Below are 24,698 nucleotides of genomic sequence, written 5' to 3'. Positions count from 1 at the left end.
CGAAGTGGCAAATCTCTTTGACAATTTATTTCCAAAATCTTACGAACGAGTAACGATAAAAATGATTAACTACAATTAAGTAAGTACATCAGTCTTGTCACAATATTGTTAATAAGAAAAACAAAAATCGAACAGAAGCTGTACAAAATTACACGCATCACATTAAACGGTAACGGTGCCAACATTGTGCTTATGAATAGCACTAACACACTTATAAGGGCCAGGATTTTTTCTACGATTGGATGGAACAGATTTAATTCTCGATGGAAGTTCTTTCTTCAAATCCCAGGTACCATTTCTTTGGGACCAATGATACAGTTTGTTGCCGAATACATGCAGCACTTTGCCTTCATATCGTATCAAGTCATAACATTTCTTAAAACCATCATAAAGAATGATATTGTTTGGCAGGGAAAACTCGCGCCACATTCTTGAATTTCGTCTTCGGTCAAATTTAAATGACATGAAGTTCAATCTACCCATCACAATAAATTTACCATCATCGAGGATGGTAAAATTTTGTATCTCGTAGGAGTCACGTATAAATGACAAATCTGACAATGACAACCACACATTTTGTTGAAAATTGAATTCGTCCACAGCATATTTTAAATTCGCGCGCGGATAACGTACCTCAGAAACTGCTTCAGGGTACAACCTGTACAATTTATCGTCGTAACTTGTAAACCATACTTGTTCACTATGTTTCGGGATTTTATCAGGAAATACCGGCTTCTTCGAAAACATCATCCAACGGTTTAATTCGATCGAGTATTTCAATACGTGGCCTTGTTCAAAACAACAGTAAACTTGGCCGCAACAATTCAACAACCAGAACTTAGTGAAAGAACTCACATTTTTCACTGCTACGTACCTATTCAAAGAGACAAATTTTTTCAACGATAAGTTATATACATGAAACACAAAACACCTTTGATCCAAAGATAAAGCAATAAATAAATTATCATCCACTAAAGTGGCAGCAACACAAAGGTAATTTGAGTCACCGGACTTTTCCGAATTTGAAACACTCAATGATGCGATTTGTTCTAAATCAGCGTTCAAAACATGAATTGTTGACTTTTCCCAGGTCAATGCGACAAACACAGGTGTATCGTGTAATTTCTTCCTACGACGTTTCCTACTGTTTTCTGGCTTTTTCTCAGTGGAAGGAACTAACACAGTGGAATGCAAGATTTTCCATAATTCATCGCGAATCGATTCCTCTGTGCAGTTGTTTAAACACGTACTCGTAGATGCATCCGTTTCATAATGATTGCGATTGCGATTAATAGCAAGGGCGATTTGTGGTACCAGATGATATCGATTTTCTACATCGTGCATAATCCATTTCGAACATATGTCCACAATTTTATGCGGATTATCGCAGCAATGCGACGATGACAAAAGTAAACTCTCCAGCATATCGAAAGAAATTGAAAAGATTAGCGACGTGTTGTCTATTTCAGGTTCGGTCAAAATTTTCGAAAAAATTTCTTTAATATTGCTCCGTATCCACGACCTAGAAATGCATTCGTCGATGATTAAAACTTCCGCGCAAGTTCGTTCAATATTATTTTGCATCCAACGTAAACATCGATCGAATAATTTTCTCATTTTTAAAATATTGGCAGCTCTCAATACACGAGTCACGGTTTCAGTTGTCAAAGGCAATTCACCACGGAAATAGATATACTCGATGATTATGTCAAACGTCGTTTGATCAACATCACGAATTACATACTCATTTATATTCGGTTGCTGCTGCTGGGTGGGTGCTTCTGTACATTGAGCGTCTGCGTTGGACTGCTTGGTGGAAGCAATTTCAGCGAAATAGCCCGACGCTCGATTCAACTTAAATTTATGAAGTTTGTAAGTTTTTTCTCCGACAGTTACGACGATATCGTGGAAATAACCATTTTCCAACAGTTTTGTCAACTTTTTTCGTTTGTTTTCTTTATTAGAAGACGGCATCGAAACTGGGTTGTTTTCATCTTGCAGTAACTTCTGGCGAGCTGAAAAAAGAAAAAAAAACACACTATTAACACTTCACGATCAATTTATCAACATTTTACAATCAGATCGTCGCTAAATTTCATACTCAACGGTCAAAAGTAAAAACTAAGTATGTATATTTTTATGCTTTACATTTCCACATATCCTAACTTATTCAAGTACCTACCCAGATCCATTTCTCCATCGCACACCAAAAATTTGTAGAAAATTTTTGTCATCATTTCCACATCAACTTGTCCGGTAGTATTAGATAACATCGAGTTGAAATCTTCATCCATTATTTCGTTTAGATAATTAAATCTTCGTTTAGCAGCATTTACGAGCTTTGCTACATGAGGAAGTCTGTTTTGCAAATCATAGCAAATCCATTTCGAGCACATTTGACTAATTTTAAGCATTTTGGCCTCTTCATTGTAGTTCTTTCCGCCCAAAACTATCTGAACGATGTACTCAAAGGGTAAAGATAAAAAATCGTCAGTAGTTTTAATTGTGCTCAAATGAACAGATAAATATTTCAGAACTGACGGTAACAAGCAGTGCAAATTTGGATTCTCTCGAATAAAGTTGTATAGTCTGAATATCTTCGTATCCGGGGTCAAATTTGTTTTAATGAAACGTGCGTAAGCTTTCAGATTGATCTGCATTTGAAAGTAATCCAAAGCCATTAACAAAGTAATGTAATTGTTGTGGTTTAAAACAGAACTCAGCGTCTTTCCATATATTATATCTACGATAGCAGAGAATGTATTTGTATCCATTACTGGTAGCTCTATCAAACTACATTCTTTTCGGTCAGAATACTCGATAAATAATTTCTCGAAGTAGTCCGATTTCCAGGCCAGTCGTAGTTTATTTAAACAATACACATCTGCGTCCACTTTCACCATGACATCGTAATACTGACTTCTAACCAAGTTTTTCTTCTTTTGGTGTTTTACTGTTGATTCTGAATTCTTTTCGGGATCGCAATCCGATTCTGAATTGTCTTCGGAATCGCTATCTGATTTTGAATTGTCTTCGGAATCGCAATCCGATTCTGAATTACTTTCGGAATCTTTATCTGACATTGAATTGTCTTCGGAATCGGAATAGGAATCCTCTGAACTGGTTTCGTAATCGCAATCCATGCTTTTTCAGGAGTCTTGTCCAACTGTGAAAAAATACGTACAAGGTTTTAGGTGACATATAATTATTAAGGTTATTTTAAAGTAGTATTAGAAGGTTAGATAGCTTACAGGATGGTGTGGTCTACGAGTAGCTCTTTTTTTGGTACAAAAATTCGAGAATTATGGACATCCAATGATTGAAATGAAAATGAAACACTCGTTTATCTCAATAGAAAACTAAGAAAATTTCGTTTACTTGGATATTGAAAATTTTTCAATGCCTGGACGCCGGCTTTTATCAGTTTATTATCACTAGCCAATCAACAGTGCCAGTCAACTGAGGAGTCGTGTCATGGCGCGCAATTCAAATGCATTTTTAGCATTGGCACGTGGTCAATTTGATGAAATCTTGTTCTACTCAATTTTTCGAGAGTCTACTTTAGGGTAGGTACTTCTGGTTTTTTGCAATTTTAAAATTGCCACTTTGGAGGAAAAAATTTCAATTCTCAAAAAGAAAAATTTCCACAGTTTTTATGTATGTATTAATACTCAATTGTGCAATATGGTCAATCAGGGCGATGATAAAATACGTAGCCTAGTTATCTTCCTCAAAAATGTAACACAGTACGTCTCAAGTCCTCTTGAAGTTCGAAGGAAATGGAATAATACAAGACAGCAACATGAATGACGTCAATTTTGGTGCTCTAGATTACGAGCCACCTAATCTAACGAGTAACGACCATAGCCTTCATAATCTCAAAGTTTGATTGAATAAGTAATTGAAATTAAATTGAAGTCAGTAAAATAAGTTTTTCAGAATATTTATCTTGACAAAAAAAAAAAAAAACTGATACAATATAGAAAATTATACAAAAATTATTGTAGGCATTGCACTTGCATATAACATAATTATAAATCATAAGATATAGGCACAAAACATGCGAGTAAGATCAACTGCATCTGTCTTATTTGAATACAAAGAAATAATCAGTATAATGTTTAACGTAATAATACGCGGAAGATTCGAAATTTCTTCATTTCACACGTTCGGCATCTTTCTTAATATATTTCTCCAAAGCAGCATCAGAATCTGCGTCGAACTTGGATAATTCTCTGAACCCTTCATCGTCGACGAAACAGATTTCGTGACCGTCCTAGAATTAAATTCAACACACGATGAATAATTAAAATTAAGGAATAAAGATTGTTATATTATTTAAAAATGCTAAGCAGCGCATCGTAATTACCGGATCAGCTAAAATGATCACTGTAACAGTAGCTTTTCCCGGTGTATCGAGTGTGATCAACTGAGTCAATATGGTCTGATTAGTTTCCTTGATTTTCTTATCAATATCGCTCAACTGTTTAAACGGTACCGAGAAAGCAATACGACCGTAGGCTGTTGCATGTTTAACTTCACCTCCTGAAATTGAAACGAAGATTATCGAGTTAATACCTTTATTGACGAACTATATTTACTCAAAGAGCTATCAAATCGTAAAAATTTATACGACTATAATATTTTACGTAGATTTACAAATACAACTTTCTTACCTATATCAACGAGCTCCAGTTTAGCTTGATTTTCATCGAAGCCAACAGCAACACATTTCTCTCCTTGGTTAAATATCTTCAATCCTAAAATTCCGTTCCAGTATTCGATAGATTTTTGTAAATTGGAAGATGCTAAGATGACTTTTTGTACAGGATCTGTTCAAACATCCGAATAATAAAATACGTATTATAAATTTAATAATATTTTGATATGTTTCAGCGGTCCGAGAATGGTTACATTACCTTTATCAGAGGGTTGAGGTTCGTTCAACAATTGGAAACTATAACCTCCGGGAGCTTTAACAGTAACACAACCGTCTTTTTCCTCGATCGGCCAGTCGTGCTTTTTCGCATTGGCTATCGCTTCGCTGGATTTTATAGTCAGACCTAAGAAATCGTTGCCTAAATCGTAAGTATTCACGTTGTAATTGTACGTTAGTTCGACTACGAAATGAGTATCTTCGATTCCATATCCAACCATGGTTTTACTCCAACGATTATCGTACGGTCTGTAAAGTAAATATTGGTCAATTTAAGATATCAGTACGTGTGTCTTGGAACGGGAACTAAGCCGGATATTTACCCGTTGCATTTCGCATCGCAGCCTTCGGTGAATTCTTCGTGTCGAAGGATCTGTTAAAATTAATACAAAGATTGTATGATACGTTTATGATGAGTAAAATGATGTGGATTTGACTGGGTAGATACTTACTTTCATTCCGAGAACATCCTTGTAGAATTTAATAGTACGGGCTCTGTCACCGACTTTCAATACGAAATGTAAAGCTCTACCGGTTAAATTCATCGTGCGATTTGGAAGATTACAAAAATTGGAAGATTCAAAGGCCTTAGACGTAGGAATAAAGAAGCTGCAAAGTTATACAATTATTTTGTGGTGCTATGAATTTTGATGACGGTAGATGGTTTACGTATTCATTTAGCGGATAATTACAGAATAATGTGTAACCAGGAGATGATTAATAACATTTTTACGTCACTTGGAAAATTTTATGCAATTGTTATCATTTTTTTAATCAGCTGGTTCATGGATGTGTTGTAATTTTGTCGTAAAAATATCGACTTAGCTAACTATCGATTTTGTACCGATAGGTATTATACATTTTTAGTCGAATAGGTAGGAATACGTTATAATACGGTTTCGTTTCTGTTTAAGTTACTTTACTAGTTGTAACGTATTTTAGTTACTGGTTTTAAGCTTTTGAGCTTTTGTAAAGCTCGCCTTGCTTTTTGTTATTTATTCTTATTATGTTAATAAACGTTAAAGCGTAATGTTCGTTATTTTTCGTCTCGTTCGAAATCTCTTCTTAATATGCACGTTGTGCACCGAGTTTTAAATAGGTATGTTTTATTTGTTCGACGTTAATTGCTCGATTTATGGGCTCGTTATAATATGGTAGCATAGCTATGGTTTAGCTCGCGACAAAAAACTACTAATTTTCTTTTGTCGTGCCGAAGTTCGCCATTACGCACGACGGAAATGTTCCATAGGCCTAGCCTATACGTAAGTACTTTTATCGTTGTTTAACGACCGTTTTTTACCTCGCTTTCACGCGACCGTTTTCGCTACGCGACCGCTACGCTGTGTTACGCTGTTTTTCTTCATTCTGCGAGGGTGTAGTAGGTTGACCGTACTCGCCTAACGCTCGTAGAATTGACCGTCGAACACGTGCCGCCGAAAGAGTATCGCTAGTCAATGGTAAAGACTCGCAAGCAAGAACAAGAAGAGGTCGACGCCGAATTAGCTGCCCAAAGAAAGGCTGAAAAAGTTAAACGTAAACGTGAGAAGAAGAAAGGCGAGACAAAGTGCGTTAGTTGATCCGCAAAACGAAGAAGAGGCTCAAATCGACCCACCTGTCGATATGGCTGCTTACGTACCGCCGGCGCTCGATAATGCGCAACGTTTCGACGGTGATGGCACTCGCTATGAAGGCTGGATATTGCGGGTCAAGATTAGGCTCGCTGCGTTAGGCCTGTCTAAGACCTACGATGCGGAGGATTCCGAGACGGATGTGAAAAGAGCGCAAGCCATCGATACTATTTATTCGATGATGACCCAACCGATGCAGGTCCTCTTCCCGCAGCCTAATCCAAAGGCGCTGCTCGATGCGCTCGAGGCCCGTTACGGTTCGCAGTCGGCTGCGCAAAAATGCGCGGTCAAGCTTCGCCTCGCCAATCTACAGATGGGGCATTTCAAACGTCCCGAAGAGTACTGCGACACCGTTAAGAAATTATGCGCTGATTCCGGTGAGACCGACGAAGCTGCCTGGCTTCTGAATGGACTGCCAAAGACCACCACCGGCGAGAATCTTCGAGTGTCGCTGCGTACCGCGATGATTGTCAATAACTCCACCACCGGTATACGTGAGGCTATTTGTGAAGCCTATCGAAATAGCGAATCGTCGTCGTCGTCGTCTGCTACGCCGAGAGCGTCCGCCATGTCCGCCGCCGATACCAGGCCAACGTGTCATTTTTGTCATCGTCCCGGACATATTGCTCGAGTCTGTAGGCTGAAACATGGTAATGGTATTGTTAATTTTAATCGTAACGGAGGAAATCCGAATAATAATCGTTATAATAATCGTAACGGCGGTCAGGGAAATGGTCATGTAAATTTTAGTGGTTTCAATGGTAGGTCTGGCTCGAACTATCAGAATAGGAATGGTCAAGGTACGCAGGGAAATGGTCAAGGCGATAGGCCTACACAGCCTCAGGCTAACGCTGCTGGAGGTTCTGGTACTAACTCCGGTACGCCGAATAATCAAAATTGGAAGGGGCCTAATGATCCAAATCCGCCTCGCTGTTATCGTTGTCGTGCAATTGGGCATATCTCTGCTCATTGTAATAAGTGGGGAGACAATGGTGGTCAGGCTCGTAAGCCTAATAACGTTTCTGGTACCGCCTTGATGGCTATTGGTGATTCTGTTGGTGGCACCGTTTGTTCGAAAAAATCTGTAGGTTTGAGTGAGATTGTGTTTTTATTGGATAGTGGAGCGACGAATCATTTTGTCAATTCACTTGACTATTTCGTTGAGTCGAGAGAGATACGCGAGCTGGTACGTACAGCTCAAAAGGGTCAGTTCGTGACCGTTACGCGTGAAGGTACCATCGTCCTATACGATTCGGAAAATCGTCGTTACACCATGGAGGGTGTTAAGTACTCTGAGGAGTTCGCTTCCAACTTACTTTCGAGTCAACGTATTCGCGAAAAGGGCTGTAAATTGGAGCTGGCCGAGGACGTTTGCTTGTACGATCCATCTGGTACGTTAATAGTGAAAGCAGAGGTGAATGAGGACGGACTGCACGAGTTTAGGTTTCGCTACGATTTGGTCTACGAGTCTGCCGCGGTCGTCGTCGATGATCAGGTACGTCTCTGGCATCGCCGGCTCGGTCACGCTTGCGGTGATACAATCGCTTCGGTACCTGGGAATAAAATTCCTAGCAATAAAATTCTGACCACTACGACGTGTGGTGTATGCTCTCGGGCGAAAATGTGTAGGCTACCTTGCTGCACGGAACGTACCAAAGCTACAAGAGTGCTCGAGCTCGTTCATACCGACACCGTTGGCCCGTTGCCGGTGTCGGTGGACGGCTGCTCGTATATTTTAATGTTTTTAGACGATTTTACTCACTTTGCCGTAATGTACTGTCTGCGTAATCGGTCTGAGGTTGGTAAGAGCTTTGAAAATTACGAATTAACGGTGACTGCGAAGTTTGGCGTGAAGATACATAAGCTCCGCTGCGACAATGCTTTGGAATTTGTTAAGGGCCTTACGAAATCCGTCTGCGACGCGAAGGGTATCATTCAGCAACCTGCTGAACCATACGTACATGAACATAATGCCAAAATCGAACGGCTGAATCGTACTGTGGTCGAGAAAATGCGGGCCATGTTATACGATGCCGGTATGCCGTCAACTTACTGGACATACGCGGCATTCATGGCCTGCGACACGGTAAATCGCTTACCTACGCGCTCCATCGGTGGAGAAATTCCTTACGAGGTTTGGCATAATAAAGCTGTCGATTGGGATCAAATTCGGATCTTTGGGAGTTTGGTACGCTCGTTCGTAACGCCTGAAAAGAGAAAGAAGGTTGAAAAGAAGTCGAATGATATGTTTTTGGTTGGTTACACTGAAACGGGCTATTGGCTATTGGACGCTGGTAGTAAAGAGCTCGTACCTGCTACGCATGTGAAGGTGGATGAGTCGATCGTTTTTGGCGACGTCGTCGAAGTCGTGGATGTGACTGAGCGTTATTTGGCGGAGGAGTACGATACACCTACGGAGGCAGCATTAATGGCCACAAACGTACCTCAATTGACGTATGAGGAGGCGGTGACTGGAAGCGAGAGCTCGCAGTGGAAAGAAGCAATCGCCATTGAACTTGCTACGTTACAGCGGATGGGTACCTACAAGGTAGTTGAGCGACCTGCCAATCAGAAAGTTTTAGGGTTAAAATGGGTGTTTCGTAAAAAGAGTGACAATACGTACAAGGCTCGCATTGTAGTCTTGGGCTACATGGAGCGTTTGGCGCTTAGCGACTTTGACGTATACGCACCGGTTATTCCTGTAGACGTTATTAGGGCTCTGGTCGCTTTGGCGATACGTTTTGGCTGGCAGTTACGCCATATCGATATAACTGGCGCTTTCCTCTATGGCAAATTGCCATACCGCGTATACGTTTCTATACCGAAAGGTTTCGTTTACTTTGGTCGTCTGAAGGATCCCGTACTGGAATTGTGGCGCGCGTTATATGGTTTGAGATTGTCACCTGTCACCTGGTACGATGAATTAAAAAGAATTTTGATTAAAATAGGGTTAATGGTGTCGTGGTATTGCGCTACGTTGTTTGTTTACGCTGCTGAACCGACTCGTTGTATGGTAGGTGTCTACGTAGATGACCTACTAATTACTGGGTACGATAATGTCTTGATCGAGCAGGTGCTCGACCTGTTGAAAGAAAATTTTGACGTAAAAGATCTTGGGCCGGTTCAGCATTACTTAGGTGTGAGGTTTAAACGTACCGAGAGTTCGATGATGATGGACCAGAATGAGTATATAGCGCAAATCTGCGAAAAGTTCGATCTCGTAGATGCAGATAGAGTGGTCAAGCCTGTAGAGGACATTTCTTTTATGGACCCAAACGTCGTCGTGGATTTTTCACTGGAAACTCTTTGTCGCTCTATGATTGGCTGCCTTTCTTACGTTGCGAATTGGACCCGGCCTGACATCTCATATGCAGTTAACTTAGTCGCTAGGTATCAAACGAAGCCCTCGGCTCACCTCGTATCAACCTGTAAGCGTATCATTAAGTATTTAAAATGTTATCCCGATCGAACATTGTGCTACGAAGCACTGGATAATTCTATGCTTACCGCATACTCGGATTCGGATCACGCTGGTGACCAAACTGACAGAGTTTCTACGTCAGGTTTCATTGTTTTCTTGTATGGCTGCGCCATCCAATGGAAGTCGAGGAAGCAAAAAGGTGTCACTCGTAGCTCTACGGAGGCTGAGTATTTGGCTCTCGCCGACGCTGTAGTTGAACTTCGTGCTCAGCGTAATCTTTTAAAATCGTTGGGGTTTGTCTTGGATTGTTCGACGCTCGTCTGTGATAATTCTTCGGCGATGAACGTCGCTAGAAACACAATGGAATCGCGTAAGACGAGGCATATTGATGTCTCGTACCATCTTACGAAAGAAGTGATACGTAATGGCGAGGTTGAATTGGTGAAGGTGAAAGGGGAACACAATGTCGCTGACATATTCACAAAGTCCCTAGCTGGCACCAAAATTAATGAATTGATGACTTCAATTCTGATGGATGACCTTTTCCCTTCGTAAATTGCTCGGTAATCGTTTCAAAATTGGTCGACCTGGTCGAACCAATGCACAATGGTGCTTATTCTTCGTTTATTTTTGTGTATTTTATTTTTTTAATTTTATTTATTAATTGTTTAATCGTGCTAGTGCACTAATATTAATTACCTGTGGTGTTTTTAATCGATGTTTTGTCGTGCATTTATTTCGTAGATTACTATTCTCCATCGTAGACTCGAACGTTGAACTCTGAAACACTTTGATGTTTATTTTACAATTTTATATGTTTTATTTTACCGTGTTTTATTTTATGATTACTGTGTAATGTTTTATTTAACTGCTTTATACTATGTTGTGGCTAATTAAGCCTTATTTATTTTATTTTTAATTAATTTTACCTGTTTAATCGATCTGTTTAGTGGTTGAAATTTTTTTGTTTTGATGCTTGTATTTTTTGCATCATTGGTTTTAAACGTAACGGGTTTTACACCTAGATTAATTGGTTTTATTTATATCGCGCTTTATTAATTAGTGAACGTTTTTACTCGATTTATTAATTGTGTTTTAAATATTTAGTCGTATTTTTGCTAAAGTTAAAATTTGAAAGTTGTTTATTTTGTCGAAAATTTGTAGTTTTTTTGGCTTTAGCTGATAGACTTTTACTTGTGTCGTCTAAAATTAACCGATGTTCGGCTTAATTTTATGAGGAGGTGTTGTAATTTTGTCGTAAAAATATCGACTTAGCTAACTATCGATTTTGTACCGATAGGTATTATACATTTTTAGTCGAATAGGTAGGAATACGTTATAATACGGTTTCGTTTCTGTTTAAGTTACTTTACTAGTTGTAACGTATTTTACTTACTGGTTTTAAGCTTTTGAGCTTTTGTAAAGCTCGCCTTGCTTTTTGTTATTTATTCTTATTATGTTAATAAACGTTAAAGCGTAATGTTCGTTATTTTTCCTCTCGTTCGAAATCTCTTTTTAATATGCACGTTGTGCACCGAGTTTTAAATAGGTATGTTTTATTCGTTCGACGTTAATTGCTCGATTTATGGGCTCGTTATAATAGGATGTTTATATTTACTTTTTTTTATGCAAAAAAACTAAAAAAGGCAAAAGCTCTGATTTTTTGTTTTACCTTGGATTGGTTTTTGCTCAATTTTTTAATATTCCGCGTTCAATTTCTGATTGAAAAATTGCCAAAATTAAAATTTTCAATCAAGTTTGAGAGAAAAAAATTGAAAAATTAAAAAAAATAAAAAAATTTCTGGCAACACTGTCACATCTAGCGTAACTTTTTTATTCCTAAGTTGGCTATCATTGTTGACCTTCAGTGACGTTAGTGACGTCACTTGTAACGGCGTCATTTGGGTATTTTATGGTTTTTTACGAGTTTATTTTCGCTAATTTGATGCTACAGTCGTGTTCTAGTCTAAATTTAGGCTTCTAATTAAATTTCTCGTTGATTAATCATCGTTTGCTCGACTTATCTCATCATTCGTGTTCATAGTTAGTGATCGTCGAGTAATTTCAATCAATCAGTCGTTGATTTCGAATCGAATAACATCATGAATCCAGGCTATCCTCCTTATCCGGGCCAACCACAGGTATAGAAAAATATTCACATTCGCAAACACATTATTGTACATATAGTTTAATTTTCGGTGTTTTCCTAGTAGAATATTGATACTCACGAGATGGTGTTTGAATAGCGGTGATATGGTTACTTTTAGTTAGTTCTAAAGTAATGCCCTTAAACTGCCGCACATTTCCGTCTCACAGCTTCACTTCTACGATTAATATCTTGTTGTATTTATGAACACGTGTTGTCGCTTGTCGCATCCTTATATCGTCCTTGTGTGTTTTTGTATGTTATACAGATGCCGGGACAACAAACAGGTGCACCGTACGGTGTTTACCCACCTCAAAATCCATCCAGTCAGCCCGGTTTCAACTCCGGCTATCAACCAAGCTATCCACCGACCAGTGGGTATCCTCCGGCACCTCAGCCTGGTTACCCTCCTCAGTCTAATCAACCCGGATTCGCTCCTCCACCCAGTCAACCCGGCTATCCTCCTCAATCCGCTTATCCTTCGGCTCAACCCGGTTATCCTCAGCCCTCGTATCCTTCAGCTCAACCATCCACCGGTTTCTCATACCCTCAGTCTACCTCTTCAGGCTATCCTCCTCAGTCTGCCCCCTCAGCTTATCCTTCTCAGTCTGCCCCTTCAGCTTATCCTCCTCAGTCAGCTCCTTCAGCTTATCCTCAGTCAGCCCCTTCGGCTTATCCTTCCCAGTCAGCTTATCCTCAGTCGCAAACTGCCTACCCTCAGACCACCCCTGGATACCCATCAGCTCCTCAATCTTATCCCAGTTCTGCTACCAATCCTCATTACCCTACCCAACAAATGAGCTGTCAACAAGGTCCGATTACTTCGTCTCATTTTAACAATCTATCCGCGTCGAATACGTGTTCACCGCATGCTCAACCTAATTATGGGAAAAATAATGCTTATGCCCAAATTGTAAGTTAGATATAACATCGCTTGTTCGATTTCTTGTTGGTATATTTATCGATGCTTGTTGTTTGATTCGCAGGAAAGAGCTACCCCTACTCTTGTACCGATCGCGTCTTTTAATCCGAGATCTGATGCCGAAATATTGAGAAAAGCTATGAAAGGATTCGGTACCGATGAAAAAGCCATCATCAGCGTTATCACTAAGAGGAGTAATTCTCAACGTATTGAAATCGCTAATCAATTCAAAGCGTTGTATGGAAAGGTATCATCGTGAATTCGTACTCTTGTTCGACATTAATAATTTGTATTCTAAGTATTGTATTTCTTATCACCCTGACAGGATTTAATTTCCGATTTAAAAAGCGAACTTTCGGGTAAATTCGAAGATCTGACTCTCGCCCTGATGACACCTCTGCCCGAATACTTGGCCAAGGAAGTACAACACGCCATCGAAGGTATCGGTACGAACGAAGAAACGCTTGTGGAAATTCTATGTACCGCTTCGAACGCTCAAATTTACGCTATCAAAGATGCCTATCAAAGAGGTATTGAATCATTCGTTATCTAAATGACGTAATCATAATGCTAATCCGTTATATTAATTAATTACGTCGCTATTTTCGTAGTGTTCTTTAGATCGATGGAGAACGATTTGAGCGGCGATACATCCGGTCATTTTAAACGATTACTCATCTCTGTAGTACAAGTACGCTGACATCATCACCCTAATTTGTTTATCTAAGTACATTTTTCAACGATGCTAATCGTATTTTGTTGAATAGGCCAGAAGAGCGGAAAACGTACAAGTCGACGAAGCAGCTGTCGCGAAAGATGCTCGCGATTTAATGACTGCCGGTGTTTTGCAGTTTGGTACGGACGAGTCTACCTTTAATGCCATTTTGTGCACTAGGAGCTACCCTCATTTACGTCGTGTGTTTACCGAATACCAACGAATTTCTGGACATACTTTGGAGAACGCTATTAAAGATGAATTCAGCGGTGATATTAAAGAAGCTTTGTTGGCCATAGGTTCGTTCGAGATTAGATTTACGACGTGATAACTCTCCACCTGTTGATTGTTTGTTTAATTGACGAAATTATTCCTATATTTGCAGTACGTTCGGTGGAAAACAAAGCCGACTTCTTCGCCAAACGGTTACGCGATGCTGTCGCCTGCGTCGGTACAAAGGATCGTCAATTGATCAGAATCGTCGTATCGAGATGCGAAATCGATATGCAGGATATCAAACGAGCTTACCAAGCACGTTATAATAAATCCCTGGAACAGGATATCAGCGTACGGATTTATTTTATTGGTTTTACTATCGATCTAACGAGCTAATCGATCTGTACATACGACTAACCTGTGATAACCTTCTGTGATGTTTCGCTCTAACATATTATTCTAGTCGACTGTTGATCGGATTTACCTATGTTTTGTGTCAAATTTCGGTTTTTCTTCTGTGATTTTTCTATACTAAACTGTCTACAACAAACTATCGTTACGAGAGACTGATTGAAGTAAAATTGCACGTATTTAGTTGTATTTTTTGGGTTCAGTGTGATCTGCGTAGTTAGACAAATCTCGTAGGAATGCACGAATTTTACCATAGTTTTATCATTATCACGTATCATTTCCCTCTTTCGACGGATGTTACTCGTACGTATATTAGTATGTATTTCGCTAATAATTATCTTTTTCTGTGTTTAGGATGATACGTCCGGAGATTATAAAAAAGCTTTGTTATCTTTGATCGGAGGTTATTGATCGAATCCAGTATCAGTATCTCGAATACACCCACTGCTGATTTTTTTCATTTCTTAATTTAGCTTCTCTATTATCACTTATTTTTTAACTGATACATATTTACGTATTACATATTATTTTTTTCTGCTTTTTTACACGTAGCTGATTTAATCCGCGCATGTGTAAAGTAAAATTTTATAAGTAGTTAGAATTTATATCTGTAGCGACGTTAAGTTTCATTTTTTTTTCATTTCATTTTTCGAGTACTTAATACCTATCTTACGTAAGAAAAAAAAGTAGTTGTAACAGAAATTTTTTTACTGTACGAAGTATCAAGATAATGTGTAGTTTTGCGACACAGCCAAGTTGAAGTACTGAATTTGCATGCGAGCTGGCGCAATTTGATAGTGCATGGATAATTAGTCTCCAGTTACCTAAAAATGAAGAAAAAAAATTCTTATTCATGACTGTGATTTTACGAGCACGTCTGGTATTATACCTACATTGTTTTTACCATGGTTATCTCTCTTCGTTATTGCTTTTCTGTTCTTTTTTTTTCTTTTTTTTTTTCTAAATGAACAAACGTTATTTTACGATTACGAGCTTATAGAATTTTACCTCGTTATTGTATTTTTTTTTTGACTTTTTAAATATTTACGTACGATTTTTTCCATTATTTTTATTTCAATTACTGATCAATATTTTTTAAAAAAGGTGTTTTTAATCAAAGTAAAGCATTTTAACGTTTTTTTTGTACTTGTTTCGTTTTTCTATTATTCTCTTGATCTTGTAATAATCTTGTACTTCGCTTAGCGGTGCAATTAAAACGATTGTTTTACGTTATGTTTTGGTGTTTTTTTTTTGGTCGATTTGTGTGTTATGATGATGTGAGGAATTGATTATGATTATTTTTTATTATGAATACGGGATGTTGATTATGATTTGCACCTATCGAAACAGGATGCTGGGCTGTGTCATTGATTAATTATTTTATGTATTTGATTCATTTCCTGGTTACTGATTTATGAGAATTTAACGGTCATGAAAATGGTATTCTAAAGGTATTTGAAAAATAGGTACGCTTTTTATTATCATTTTAAAAGTATGGCTAAGAAGGATTTAATTTTCATGGAATTTTAAATGGACGTAAATAGGTAGGAATGCGACAATTCCTCATAGTGATGATTGACGTACTCCTGAGTTTTTTTCACATCAGCCTTTCTACAGCAATGGGGATGTCTGTTGAAAAATTGCCAATTTTGTTTTGGTTTGAAACCATTTGTTTCAACGTTGGCCAAATTATTAATTTGAAAAAAAAATTGAAACTTCATGTTGCATTTCAAAAATTTACGAAGCTTTCGGCTTTCATTGTTGAAAAATTCATCCAATTTGAAGGCAAAAATCTACCATTTCTTTGAAATTTTCATCAAGGCAAATTTTAAAATGATGTAACTTTCGTTCCAAACATCTTATCTAAGCCTATCTATTTTTTTTTCTCAACTCGAGAAAGAAAAATTCAAAAGTGGTTTTTCATAATTTTTAAAACTGATGGAACAATCAATATTTTAAATTAAGTAGGTACATTAAAATTCTAAAATTATGTTGTCAAGAAAATGAACTCATCATAAAAAATATTGTTTTTCTTTTTACTTCTCAAAATACGAATTTTTGAAATTTTTATAAAAATCTATTGGGTAGGTATTCAAATTTTCAAAAAATGTTTAAACCAAAAAAACACACTTTTCACCCGAAAAAAAACATTTTCTTTCAAAATTTAAATTTTTAAAGACTCGTCAGTCAAATTCTAAAATTTGTAAGTAGATAAAAAAGTGAACAAATTTTTGAAAAACATCGTTTTTTCCCCTCTCGAAGCATGTACAAATTTTTGAAAGCATTTTCCCTCGTTTTGCTCGGGTCAATTTCTACCTATCTTTTTTCTAAACAAAAAATATCATTTTTGAAACTTCCATAAATTTGAAAGGAAAAATAGCAATTTTTTATAAGCTCTACTTTGAAAATTTGTCATTTTATTCGGCAAAATTGGTATTATTGTTTTCTCATGACGAATTTTTGGCCACCCCTTCCCCCCTACACTAGTGGTGTCAATTATTTGAAAAAAACATCAATTGAAAATCAATAAACGATTTTTTCCAATTTTCGATTTTTTTTGTAATTTTTTTTTAATGATTTCTTGAATGATTGTGTTTTGAAATTTCTAGACTTTTCAACAGTGAATTTACATTAATTCCAGTGTAAATTTTATCGATTTTTTAATTTTTGCAGGATTTTTAACTGAGTTGGTCTTTTTTCAGATCATTTTCAACTAATTCTCTCGTATTTTTTCAAAAAAATCGAAATAATCGATTCTTGTAAAATTAAAATCGGAATCGAAAAAATTGATGATTTGGGTTCGATTAAATCGATTTTTAATAGACACCACTACCCTACACCAAAAAAACCTCCAGTTTTGTTTCTCTCAGGTGGACTCAGTGTTGCGAAATTGAATAAAAAGACAAAACCAGAAATGTTGCATTCAAGTACCTATACCTACAAGAAAACAGGATTTTTCAGTAAGTTTTTTTTTCAAGAAATTAAGCGAAGCATACCCGGAGATTAAATCTAAATCAAAAATCACTCAAAAAAAGTCAAACAGGATTACAAATAAAATAGGTAGGTAGATACCTACTTAACGTCTTCATATGCAAAAATTCTGGATTTGAAACGATTTATTTTTCAAAACATGATAAATACCGAAATTCAAAATAATCAAAATCCAAAAAATAATTTAGAACAAGTAGGTAGGTACATCAAATCGTTTTTTTTTTTTGAAAAAAAATTCCATAAGACTTCACAGCGCTTTTCCTGGAAAATTTTACTTTTGGTAAAGTGGCTCCTTTTCATAGTATGTGGTAATGTTGTAGGTAACAATTCCAAGCTTCATTTTCTGTTTTTTTTTTCACCATAGATAATGAAAAATGATAACCAATAATAAAAATTGTAAAGTAAAGTAAAAAACTGACAACTTTTTTCTAATATTTTACTCGAATGAAAAAAGAGCGAAGAAGTAATAAAAAACAAAGTAAGTACACGGGGATTTTTTACGTTTTTGTTCTTGTTCTTCATTGGTTCTTTTTATTTTAAAATTTATTTCGAGTTTTTGTTGTTGTTTTTATTCTCTCAAAAATGCTCTGCGCGGTCTTCAAGTATTTGTAGGTTTCTTCGGCTGAAAATTTTCGGGGGTACCTAACGAGAATATTTTTTTATTTATTACAAACCTACTTATTTTATCCCCGTTTTTAAAAAATTGGAAAATTTTTTGTAAAGAAAGTTCCTAAAAACCATTTGGAAAGTTTTCTGAACTTGTCACCTTTTTTTTTCTTTTGAACCGAACACCTGAGTACCATAAAATAATATTATAGGTAGGTACTGTTCTTTTTTGTTTTTATCAATCCTAGTAGGTACCACAAATGTATTGGAAATTGTAAAGAAAGATAATGAACAATGTTTCGGGTTCATTTTAAGGTTACAATGAACATTTCAAAATTTAAAATTATACAACGACTAAGTCGTTTAAAAATATCACCATTGTCTTCTACAAATTTTCAAGTACCTACGATACCTACGTAGTCGTCGTCGTCGTCGTCGTCGTGGTTCCTTGTCCTTTACAGGACATTGGAAATCGCATTTTTGTGGTACCCTTACAGGGTGAGGCGAATGCCTATTGCCACTGCGATTATTCTGGGGAATCGACGTTGTTTCGAGCTTCCACTAGTAGTTTCCCGTTGCTTTCTAGTGACATCTACACAAGCACCTTGGAGCTAGCCGGGTAGTTTAGAGACCCTGAGCTCCTCAGTGTTGACCTCTATAGACGCTCGAACCAGTTTCAGCTTTTTGATTCTGCTAACAGATGGCGTGCATTATCTGTTAGCTCGGCTAAACTGGTAGTCCCCCGGTACTTGGCGTGTAATGTTGATAATTGCACGAACGATTTTTTAATTACACGCACAAGCTTGCCTCTGTAGCTGGGTTTGAACCGGGTACCTCTTGAACGGAGGTCCGCGGCTCTACCTACTACGCCACCGAGGGACTACGTAGTCGTAGTCTACTTTTTTTCGCCTGCGTTTTTAGTTGTTACACGTCGACCTAACCAATCAGTTACCTACCAATATAATTTCAGCCTGTGAGAATAATATCGGTACGTGTACCTACCTATTTCACTACATCTTGTGATATTTTCCGTTTTATGAATAAGTAGGTAGGTATTATTGTTAATATTAATCATTTTGCTCATTTTTAGCGTTGCGAAAAACATGAAGCCATATTTATTTTCGTTTTTGTTCGCTATATTGTTGGTTGTTCTTTTACAACTTATAGCAATGTCAGAATCTTCCGAAACACTTCTAGAATGTATCAGGCATTTAAGGGAGGGAAAAAACTGTAAATGTATGACTGGTGGTAGATAATTTATCCGATGGTAAAAAATGATTTAACTACGAAGGCATATCTCGTATATATTATCGCTAATATGTACCTATTTTAAAATATACCTATATATGTACTTGCTAAGAATCTGACATTTTATTATACCTGACTACGAAATCTTAAAAAATAATATCTACACTCTACAGATCTAAATACACCTATAAATGCTAACGTTAACTTTTTTATTGGATACCTATTTAGATATCTCTGAATTGTGATATTCATAAGGTACCTACCCATTTTAGTATCTTTTTTTTTTTCATATTCTTGTTTGTGTTACCTATCAAATTTCGGAAATAAATGATATATTGTATCAAAATATGTAGTTGGCGTAAGTATCTATAAGGATTATAATTTAGATATCTACCTATAATAATGCGAACAATATTAGTTATTTTCAGTCAAGTCAAATGTGTAGGTAGGTACATTTCCGTATGATTCCTTCAAGAAACCTACCTAACAAGTATTTCAATTTTCAACTATTAAAAAAAATCTGCAGTACTGTCAACTGCCCTAATTTCTGACACCAGAGGTAATTTTGGACCCTAACAGTTTTTTCAACTTCATTGATAGAAAATCAGAAAATGATACATGAAAGTTTTATGATAGCTTGGATCTGAGCTTTTTCAGTTTTTCGTTGATGCAAAAATTGTTATCTCGTGTCATTCATTTGGCCATTCAACTTGGGTGATTTTTCTAAATGCTGCACATTCATACTCCAGCATATACCTACTAAAATAGGGATAATTACACCCCCCCCCCCCCGCCAATCCTCTGAGACAATTTTTTTTCTCAAAGAAGGCACCCTAAATAACATTTTAAAGCAAACTTATCGGAAAAAATTGGCCTTAATAACAAAATGGCGGCCATTTTGATTGACAGGTCAGCCGAAATCGCAGATTTTGCAATCGAACGCAGGACTCGCGCGAAATTTTTGAATTGGACAAATCCAGATCGAAAGAGCGTACAAAAATGTATCATCAGCCAAAATTTCAAGTACTTAGTGTATTTTTCGACTTTGGTGAATTTTTAAAAATCAAATTTAGGCCAAAAATGAGAAAAAAAACAAAAATTTTACCAAATTGACCTAGAAAGCTGAAATTTGGCATATACTATATTTTTGTCCAGCCAAACTGATTGGAAATGGTTTCAAGCCATTTTGAGCAGTTCTGGAGCCTCTAGCAGATTTTTCAAACTTGAAATTTCCATAAAATTTCATCGAAACACGTTACAGAACCGAAATTTACGCTGCACTCCAGTTAAGTCAAGTAGGTTTTTGAAACTTAGAAATTTCCACAAATTTCATCAAAATACAGCTGAAAGTGGAAAGCAAATATTTATACCGTAAACTATGTAATTTCAATACGCTAAGAAGTCGACTGTAAGCGCATTTCAAATCATTTTAGAGCCTCCGGCGACTTTTTGGAAACCATGAAAAATTGTCAAAATGAAAAATTCGACCTGGGGAGCTTGTAGAGCATTCTTTTGGCTAAAAATAGCAATTTTTGGCATTGGCCTACCTTCATTTTTGAAGGATTTATGCAACTTTGAAGCAGATCAATTTCTGTAAAAGGGCCTTCCCCTATAAGATGGGTGAAATGGCCCCTGATCCATATGGGGTCGAAAGTGGTCCAAAAAGTCACCCTTGATGTAAAAACTCTCCATAAAAATTTTTGACCTCCCATCCCCTCCCCTTTCGGAGAAACTGCCCCTAAACATAAAAACTTCGAAGGTTTGTTTCTCGGAGGGGGGTGGATGAAAAATTTTGAAATTTTCACAGATTGTGTACATCATGTAGGGGTACACACAGTAATTTTTTGAAAATTTTCCCTTCCATTTGTTGGCAAAATTGGTCTCGTAACGATAACTGTAACGTTTTAGTTCGATAACTTTTTAGTTTTTTATTTTTAAATAAAAAGTAAACTTCGGTTTCGCGATATAAATATTGTTGGTTACATATTAAGTGAAATTTTGTCCTTTTCGTAAAATCGCGTAAACTGTTGGCTGTTAAATTATCGTCGTATATTCGTTGTTTTCGTTAGGTTTTAAGTTCGTTCGCGTTATTATTGATTTAATCTTCGAGTTGTAAAGTTATCAAGTCGAGCATAAAGCTCTGTTTTTGTTGTTGTTATTTTCCTTCGGGTCAATAACCTAGAATTAAAAATAAATCTTTTATTTTTATTCTGTGTAAGATGTCTGTTCGATTTGTTCGAGTTAATTGATGTCTAGTAGTCAGGTATTTTCCAGTCAAAGGGAATTTATCGTACATGGTAGCGTAGAGCGTAGTTCGTGAAAGCTCTGTTTCGCAATTCGACGTCCTGTGTGGAATTTTCTGGCTTGTGTAGCTTCAGCGTATTGGTCTGTGTGGTGTTCGACGAAGTAAATGTCGACAGTTCTGTCCTATTTGCGGTCAGGAAAATCGGTCAACGTAGACGACGACGAAAGTAGTTCGGATAAGCGTAAATCGAGCGCTGAATTTCGTGGTTTTTCTGAAAAAGAAAAACCAGAACAAAGTATACCGAAGTCGAAAGGTAAAAGTAAAGTAACGTTACAGCACGTATCTGAGTCATCCGGCGATTCGGAAGCTGGTCCAAGTTCAGCAGGTTTTGGTGATTCGACATCTGACGATCCCACGATCCCTGTTGATTCCGTTCCTCCTCCGTCTAATCCACCATCCGGTCCTCCACCTCCTCCACCTCCTGGTCCATCCGACGACGACGAGTCTGATATCGAAAGTAGCGACGACGAGTCCGACGAAAACGTAGATCCGCGTAACGAGTCTTCGAGCAGTTCATCCGACGAAAGTATGTTCGGTGCCGGAGATAATCGTGTAATGGAGTCGATGGTCTTTCGCAGTACGGGCTTCGTGTCCTGGAAGAGAAAAATCAAAGTAATTCTATCGGCTAAAGGATTACAAACCGCGATCGTACAAGTAAATACTCTATCGCCGCGTAAAAAAGCGAAAGCTCTCGAAATTTTAATTAGGCACGTAGCTGAGAACGTTTTCCGACTGGTCAAGGAGACAGAGGATCCGTACGTATTCTCGACGGAGCTCAACTCCTTGTACCAGGCGGAAAACCAAGCAGCAATAATCGACTGTCGAACCAGAATTTCGAAGATTGTCATCGACATGTACAAAGGTCCGAAGGAGTTCCTCGAAGCGTTTTATACGTTGGTCAACGATATGGAAAGTCTCCAGGTAAAGTTGACCCCTTCGGAGGTATATACGTATTTAATCAATGCTTTAGGCAATTCGCCTAAGTATGATTCTGTACGTATGACTGCGCGAGGTCTTGTACACGTAACTGCTGGAGACCCCAATCCAAAAGTAATTTCATCGTTACTTTTGAGTTTGGAAGATGCTTCGAAGAACTCCTCGACTTCGAAAAGTTCGACTAGTACCGGGTCCGCGATGGCCGCTGCCGATAACAACCAATCCGGTAATAAACGTAATCGTAATCGTAATAAATCGCGTAGTAGTAATTCGAACTCGTCCGGTAATTCGTCGAACGGTAACGGTGATTGTAGTGGTAGTAGTGGCTTCGTACAAGCCAAAGATCGTACCTGCTATAAGTGTCACAAACGTGGCCATATGGCCAAGTCTTGTCGATCCGCCGGAGGGAACTTTAGGAACGATACCAACCCTCGGGGAAGTATCGTTTGCTATCGTTGCAATCTGACAGGGCATATCGGTCGAAACTGCCCTCAAAACGGTGATTCGTCGCGTAATAATGGTGGTAACGGTTCGTAGAGTGGTACGTCGGGTACGTCTGGTACTGCAGGTTCGTCCGGTTCGTCAGGTCCTCGTCCGTCGATAGCGTTAGGTCTGTATTCGTCGCCTACGGAAAAAAAAGAAAAATTCTCGTTAGATGAAGGTCGTAGGTGTAATACCGTAGATGAATTCGTTAAAACTCAGTTCGGTCGTAGTAATTTCGGTGACAGTGTTGCGATATCTAACTTCGGTACGTCGCGTAACGTGAATATCGGGTCAAATTATTTTTTAGGCGACTCGACTGCTTTGAATCTCGGTGAAGAAAATGCGTATGTCGAGACAAACGACGACGACGGCGTCGATTTCATCACGTTTGTCGTCGATAGTGGTGCGACATCGCATTTTCTGAAGCATCCAGGGATATTGCACGATGAGAGGAAAGTTTAGGAAACTTTACAATCCGCTCATCGGGAAGTATCCCTGATGAAAGAAGGAGTAGGTCGATTGAGAGTTTTAGCCGATGACGGAAACGTCTATTGGTTAAATGAGGTATTCTTTGTACCTAGTCTTTCGTTTAGTCTTCTGTCCGTGTCGAAAATCGTAGCGAACGGTTATCGTTTCTTCTTCGATGAAGATCCTCGTTTGGTCGATCCTGCGGGAAATATTGTTTCTAGATTAGTTCTTAACGATAATGGATTGTATACGATTCAATTTATGATCAATATACCTCCTCTTTTGTACTCTTGTTTTTCATCTGCGTTAATGTCTGACGATAATAGCGACTCAACAAATGTAGGTAATACTTCGACGACGATAGGTAATGATTCTGGAATTGGAAACTCGAATGGTTCAAGTGTAGGTATTGGAAATACCGGTACGATTAGTGACAGTGATGTAAATCTGAAAAATAAAAAACAGATAAACAAATTGAAAGGTGAAGGTGACATCTGGCATCGTAGGTTAGCTCATACGAGCAAGACGGTACTAGATAAGATCCCTGAGTTACGTGGATGTGATTGCCCACCTTTCAATCAGTGTCAAATTTGCTGTAAAGCAAAACAAAAGAAACATACCTACGATTCAAGTAGGTATAGGTATCCGAACCCACTCGATCTTGTTCATATTGACGTAATGGGTCCTATTACTGAAGGACTAGAGGGCGAGCGATATTTGATTGGCTTCGTAGATGACTGTACGAGATGGGGAGTAATGTTCGGAATGAGAAGTAAAGCCGAAGTAGGTACCTACCTAAAAAAATATGTCAATTACGAAGGTAAAGCGTATCAGGTGCGACAACGCTAGTGAGTTTATCGGAGGTACCTTTAAAGAGTTTGTCGACGAAAAGGGCATATCTATGCAGAACAGTCAGCCGTATGAGAAGCAGCATAATGGCACCGTCGAACGTTTCTTTCGAACCATCCAAGAAAAAATGCGAGCTCTGTTGTACGAAGGAGGTTTAACGAATAAATTCTGGCTTTACGCTGCTTACACAGCGAACTACGTGTACAATTGTTTACCGCATTCTGCCTTGAACGATCTGTCACCGTATGAGTTGTGGAATCGCCGAAAGCCGGATTTATCGAGAGTAAGATTGTTTGGAAGCGTTGCACGAGTTTTAGTACCGCCTGAAAAGAGAAAGAAAACCGATGAGAAGTCGATAGATATGGTATTACTTGGTTTTACAGAGACAGGTTACGTATTATACGATGTTTTAAGAAA

At 37.9% G+C, this 24,698-nt stretch overlaps 4 protein-coding genes and 1 long non-coding RNA gene across 7 annotated transcripts; 3 read left to right on the top strand and 2 right to left on the bottom strand.

The window, feature by feature from the left end:
• Nucleotides 1-5: 5 nt before the first annotated feature.
• Nucleotides 6-3,505, bottom strand: LOC135837711 (uncharacterized). 2 transcript variants are annotated; one of them, XM_065353080.1, is made up of 4 exons: nucleotides 3,252-3,505; nucleotides 2,183-3,166; nucleotides 634-2,015; nucleotides 336-554 (listed from the first exon to the last, which is right to left on the bottom strand). In XM_065353080.1, exons 2-4 carry the CDS (start codon nucleotides 3,141-3,143, stop codon nucleotides 483-485), a joined length of 2,415 nt encoding a protein of 804 aa, XP_065209152.1. In that variant the 5' UTR covers nucleotides 3,144-3,166; nucleotides 3,252-3,505; the 3' UTR covers nucleotides 336-482. The 2 variants fall into 2 exon arrangements, with proteins under 2 accessions (XP_065209151.1, XP_065209152.1); XM_065353079.1 differs by having other exon boundaries at nucleotides 6-2,015; nucleotides 3,252-3,474.
• On the top strand, nucleotides 2,009-5,966 carry LOC135837713 (uncharacterized). The gene is made up of 2 exons (XR_010557244.1): nucleotides 2,009-2,125; nucleotides 4,897-5,966. It is a non-coding gene; the product is annotated as an uncharacterized LOC135837713 (long non-coding RNA).
• On the bottom strand, nucleotides 3,928-5,757 carry LOC135837712 (glyoxalase domain-containing protein 4). The gene is made up of 7 exons (XM_065353081.1): nucleotides 5,629-5,757; nucleotides 5,389-5,545; nucleotides 5,260-5,309; nucleotides 4,920-5,185; nucleotides 4,677-4,832; nucleotides 4,370-4,545; nucleotides 3,928-4,276 (listed from the first exon to the last, which is right to left on the bottom strand). The coding sequence occupies exons 1-7, from the start codon at nucleotides 5,661-5,663 to the stop codon at nucleotides 4,157-4,159; spliced, it is 960 nt and encodes a 319-aa protein (XP_065209153.1). The 5' UTR covers nucleotides 5,664-5,757; the 3' UTR covers nucleotides 3,928-4,156.
• A 5,912-nt stretch (nucleotides 5,967-11,878) lies between the features above and the next one.
• Nucleotides 11,879-15,628, top strand: LOC135837710 (annexin B9-like). Of its 2 annotated transcripts, XM_065353077.1 has the most exons (8): nucleotides 11,879-12,126; nucleotides 12,400-13,044; nucleotides 13,118-13,300; nucleotides 13,379-13,583; nucleotides 13,665-13,744; nucleotides 13,821-14,067; nucleotides 14,154-14,335; nucleotides 14,750-15,628. In XM_065353077.1, exons 1-8 carry the CDS (start codon nucleotides 12,088-12,090, stop codon nucleotides 14,804-14,806), a joined length of 1,638 nt encoding a protein of 545 aa, XP_065209149.1. In that variant the 5' UTR covers nucleotides 11,879-12,087; the 3' UTR covers nucleotides 14,807-15,628. The 2 variants fall into 2 exon arrangements, with proteins under 2 accessions (XP_065209149.1, XP_065209150.1); XM_065353078.1 differs by lacking the exon at nucleotides 12,400-13,044 and having other exon boundaries at nucleotides 11,882-12,126.
• A 1,949-nt stretch (nucleotides 15,629-17,577) lies between these two features.
• On the top strand, nucleotides 17,578-24,164 carry LOC135837709 (uncharacterized). Its single transcript, XM_065353076.1, has 2 exons — nucleotides 17,578-18,980; nucleotides 19,083-24,164. Exon 2 carries the CDS (start codon nucleotides 21,651-21,653, stop codon nucleotides 23,016-23,018), a length of 1,368 nt encoding a protein of 455 aa, XP_065209148.1. The 5' UTR covers nucleotides 17,578-18,980; nucleotides 19,083-21,650; the 3' UTR covers nucleotides 23,019-24,164.
• Nucleotides 24,165-24,698: the final 534 nt, after the last annotated feature.

This window comes from Planococcus citri, chromosome 2 (assembly GCF_950023065.1).
Source record: "Planococcus citri chromosome 2, ihPlaCitr1.1, whole genome shotgun sequence".
NCBI lineage: Eukaryota > Metazoa > Arthropoda > Insecta > Hemiptera > Pseudococcidae > Planococcus > Planococcus citri.
This window is presented reverse-complemented; position numbering and strand designations above follow the sequence as displayed.

Bases quoted from the DNA above. Each gene is read 5' to 3' on its own strand.
- LOC135837711 (XM_065353079.1), bottom strand. From the start codon at position 3,143: ATGGATTGCGATTACGAAACCAGTTCAGAGGATTCCTATTCCGATTCC. The intron at 2,016-2,182 runs GTAGGTACTTGA...TTCTTTTTTCAG, and splicing joins CGATGGAGAAATGGATCTGG to CTCGCCAGAAGTTACTGCAA.
- LOC135837712 (XM_065353081.1), bottom strand. From the start codon at position 5,663: ATGTTATTAATCATCTCCTGGTTACACATTATTCT. The intron at 5,546-5,628 runs GTAATTATCCGC...ATAACTTTGCAG, and splicing joins TCCTGGTTACACATTATTCT to CTTCTTTATTCCTACGTCTA. The intron at 4,277-4,369 runs GTAATTACGATG...ATTTAATTCTAG, and splicing joins TGATCATTTTAGCTGATCCG to GACGGTCACGAAATCTGTTT.
- LOC135837710 (XM_065353077.1), top strand. From the start codon at position 12,088: ATGAATCCAGGCTATCCTCCTTATCCGGGCCAACCACAG. The intron at 13,584-13,664 runs GTATTGAATCAT...CTATTTTCGTAG, and splicing joins CAAAGATGCCTATCAAAGAG to TGTTCTTTAGATCGATGGAG. The intron at 13,745-13,820 runs GTACGCTGACAT...TTTGTTGAATAG, and splicing joins TACTCATCTCTGTAGTACAA to GCCAGAAGAGCGGAAAACGT.
- LOC135837709 (XM_065353076.1), top strand. From the start codon at position 21,651: ATGTCGACAGTTCTGTCCTATTTGCGGTCAGGAAAATCGGTCAACGTA.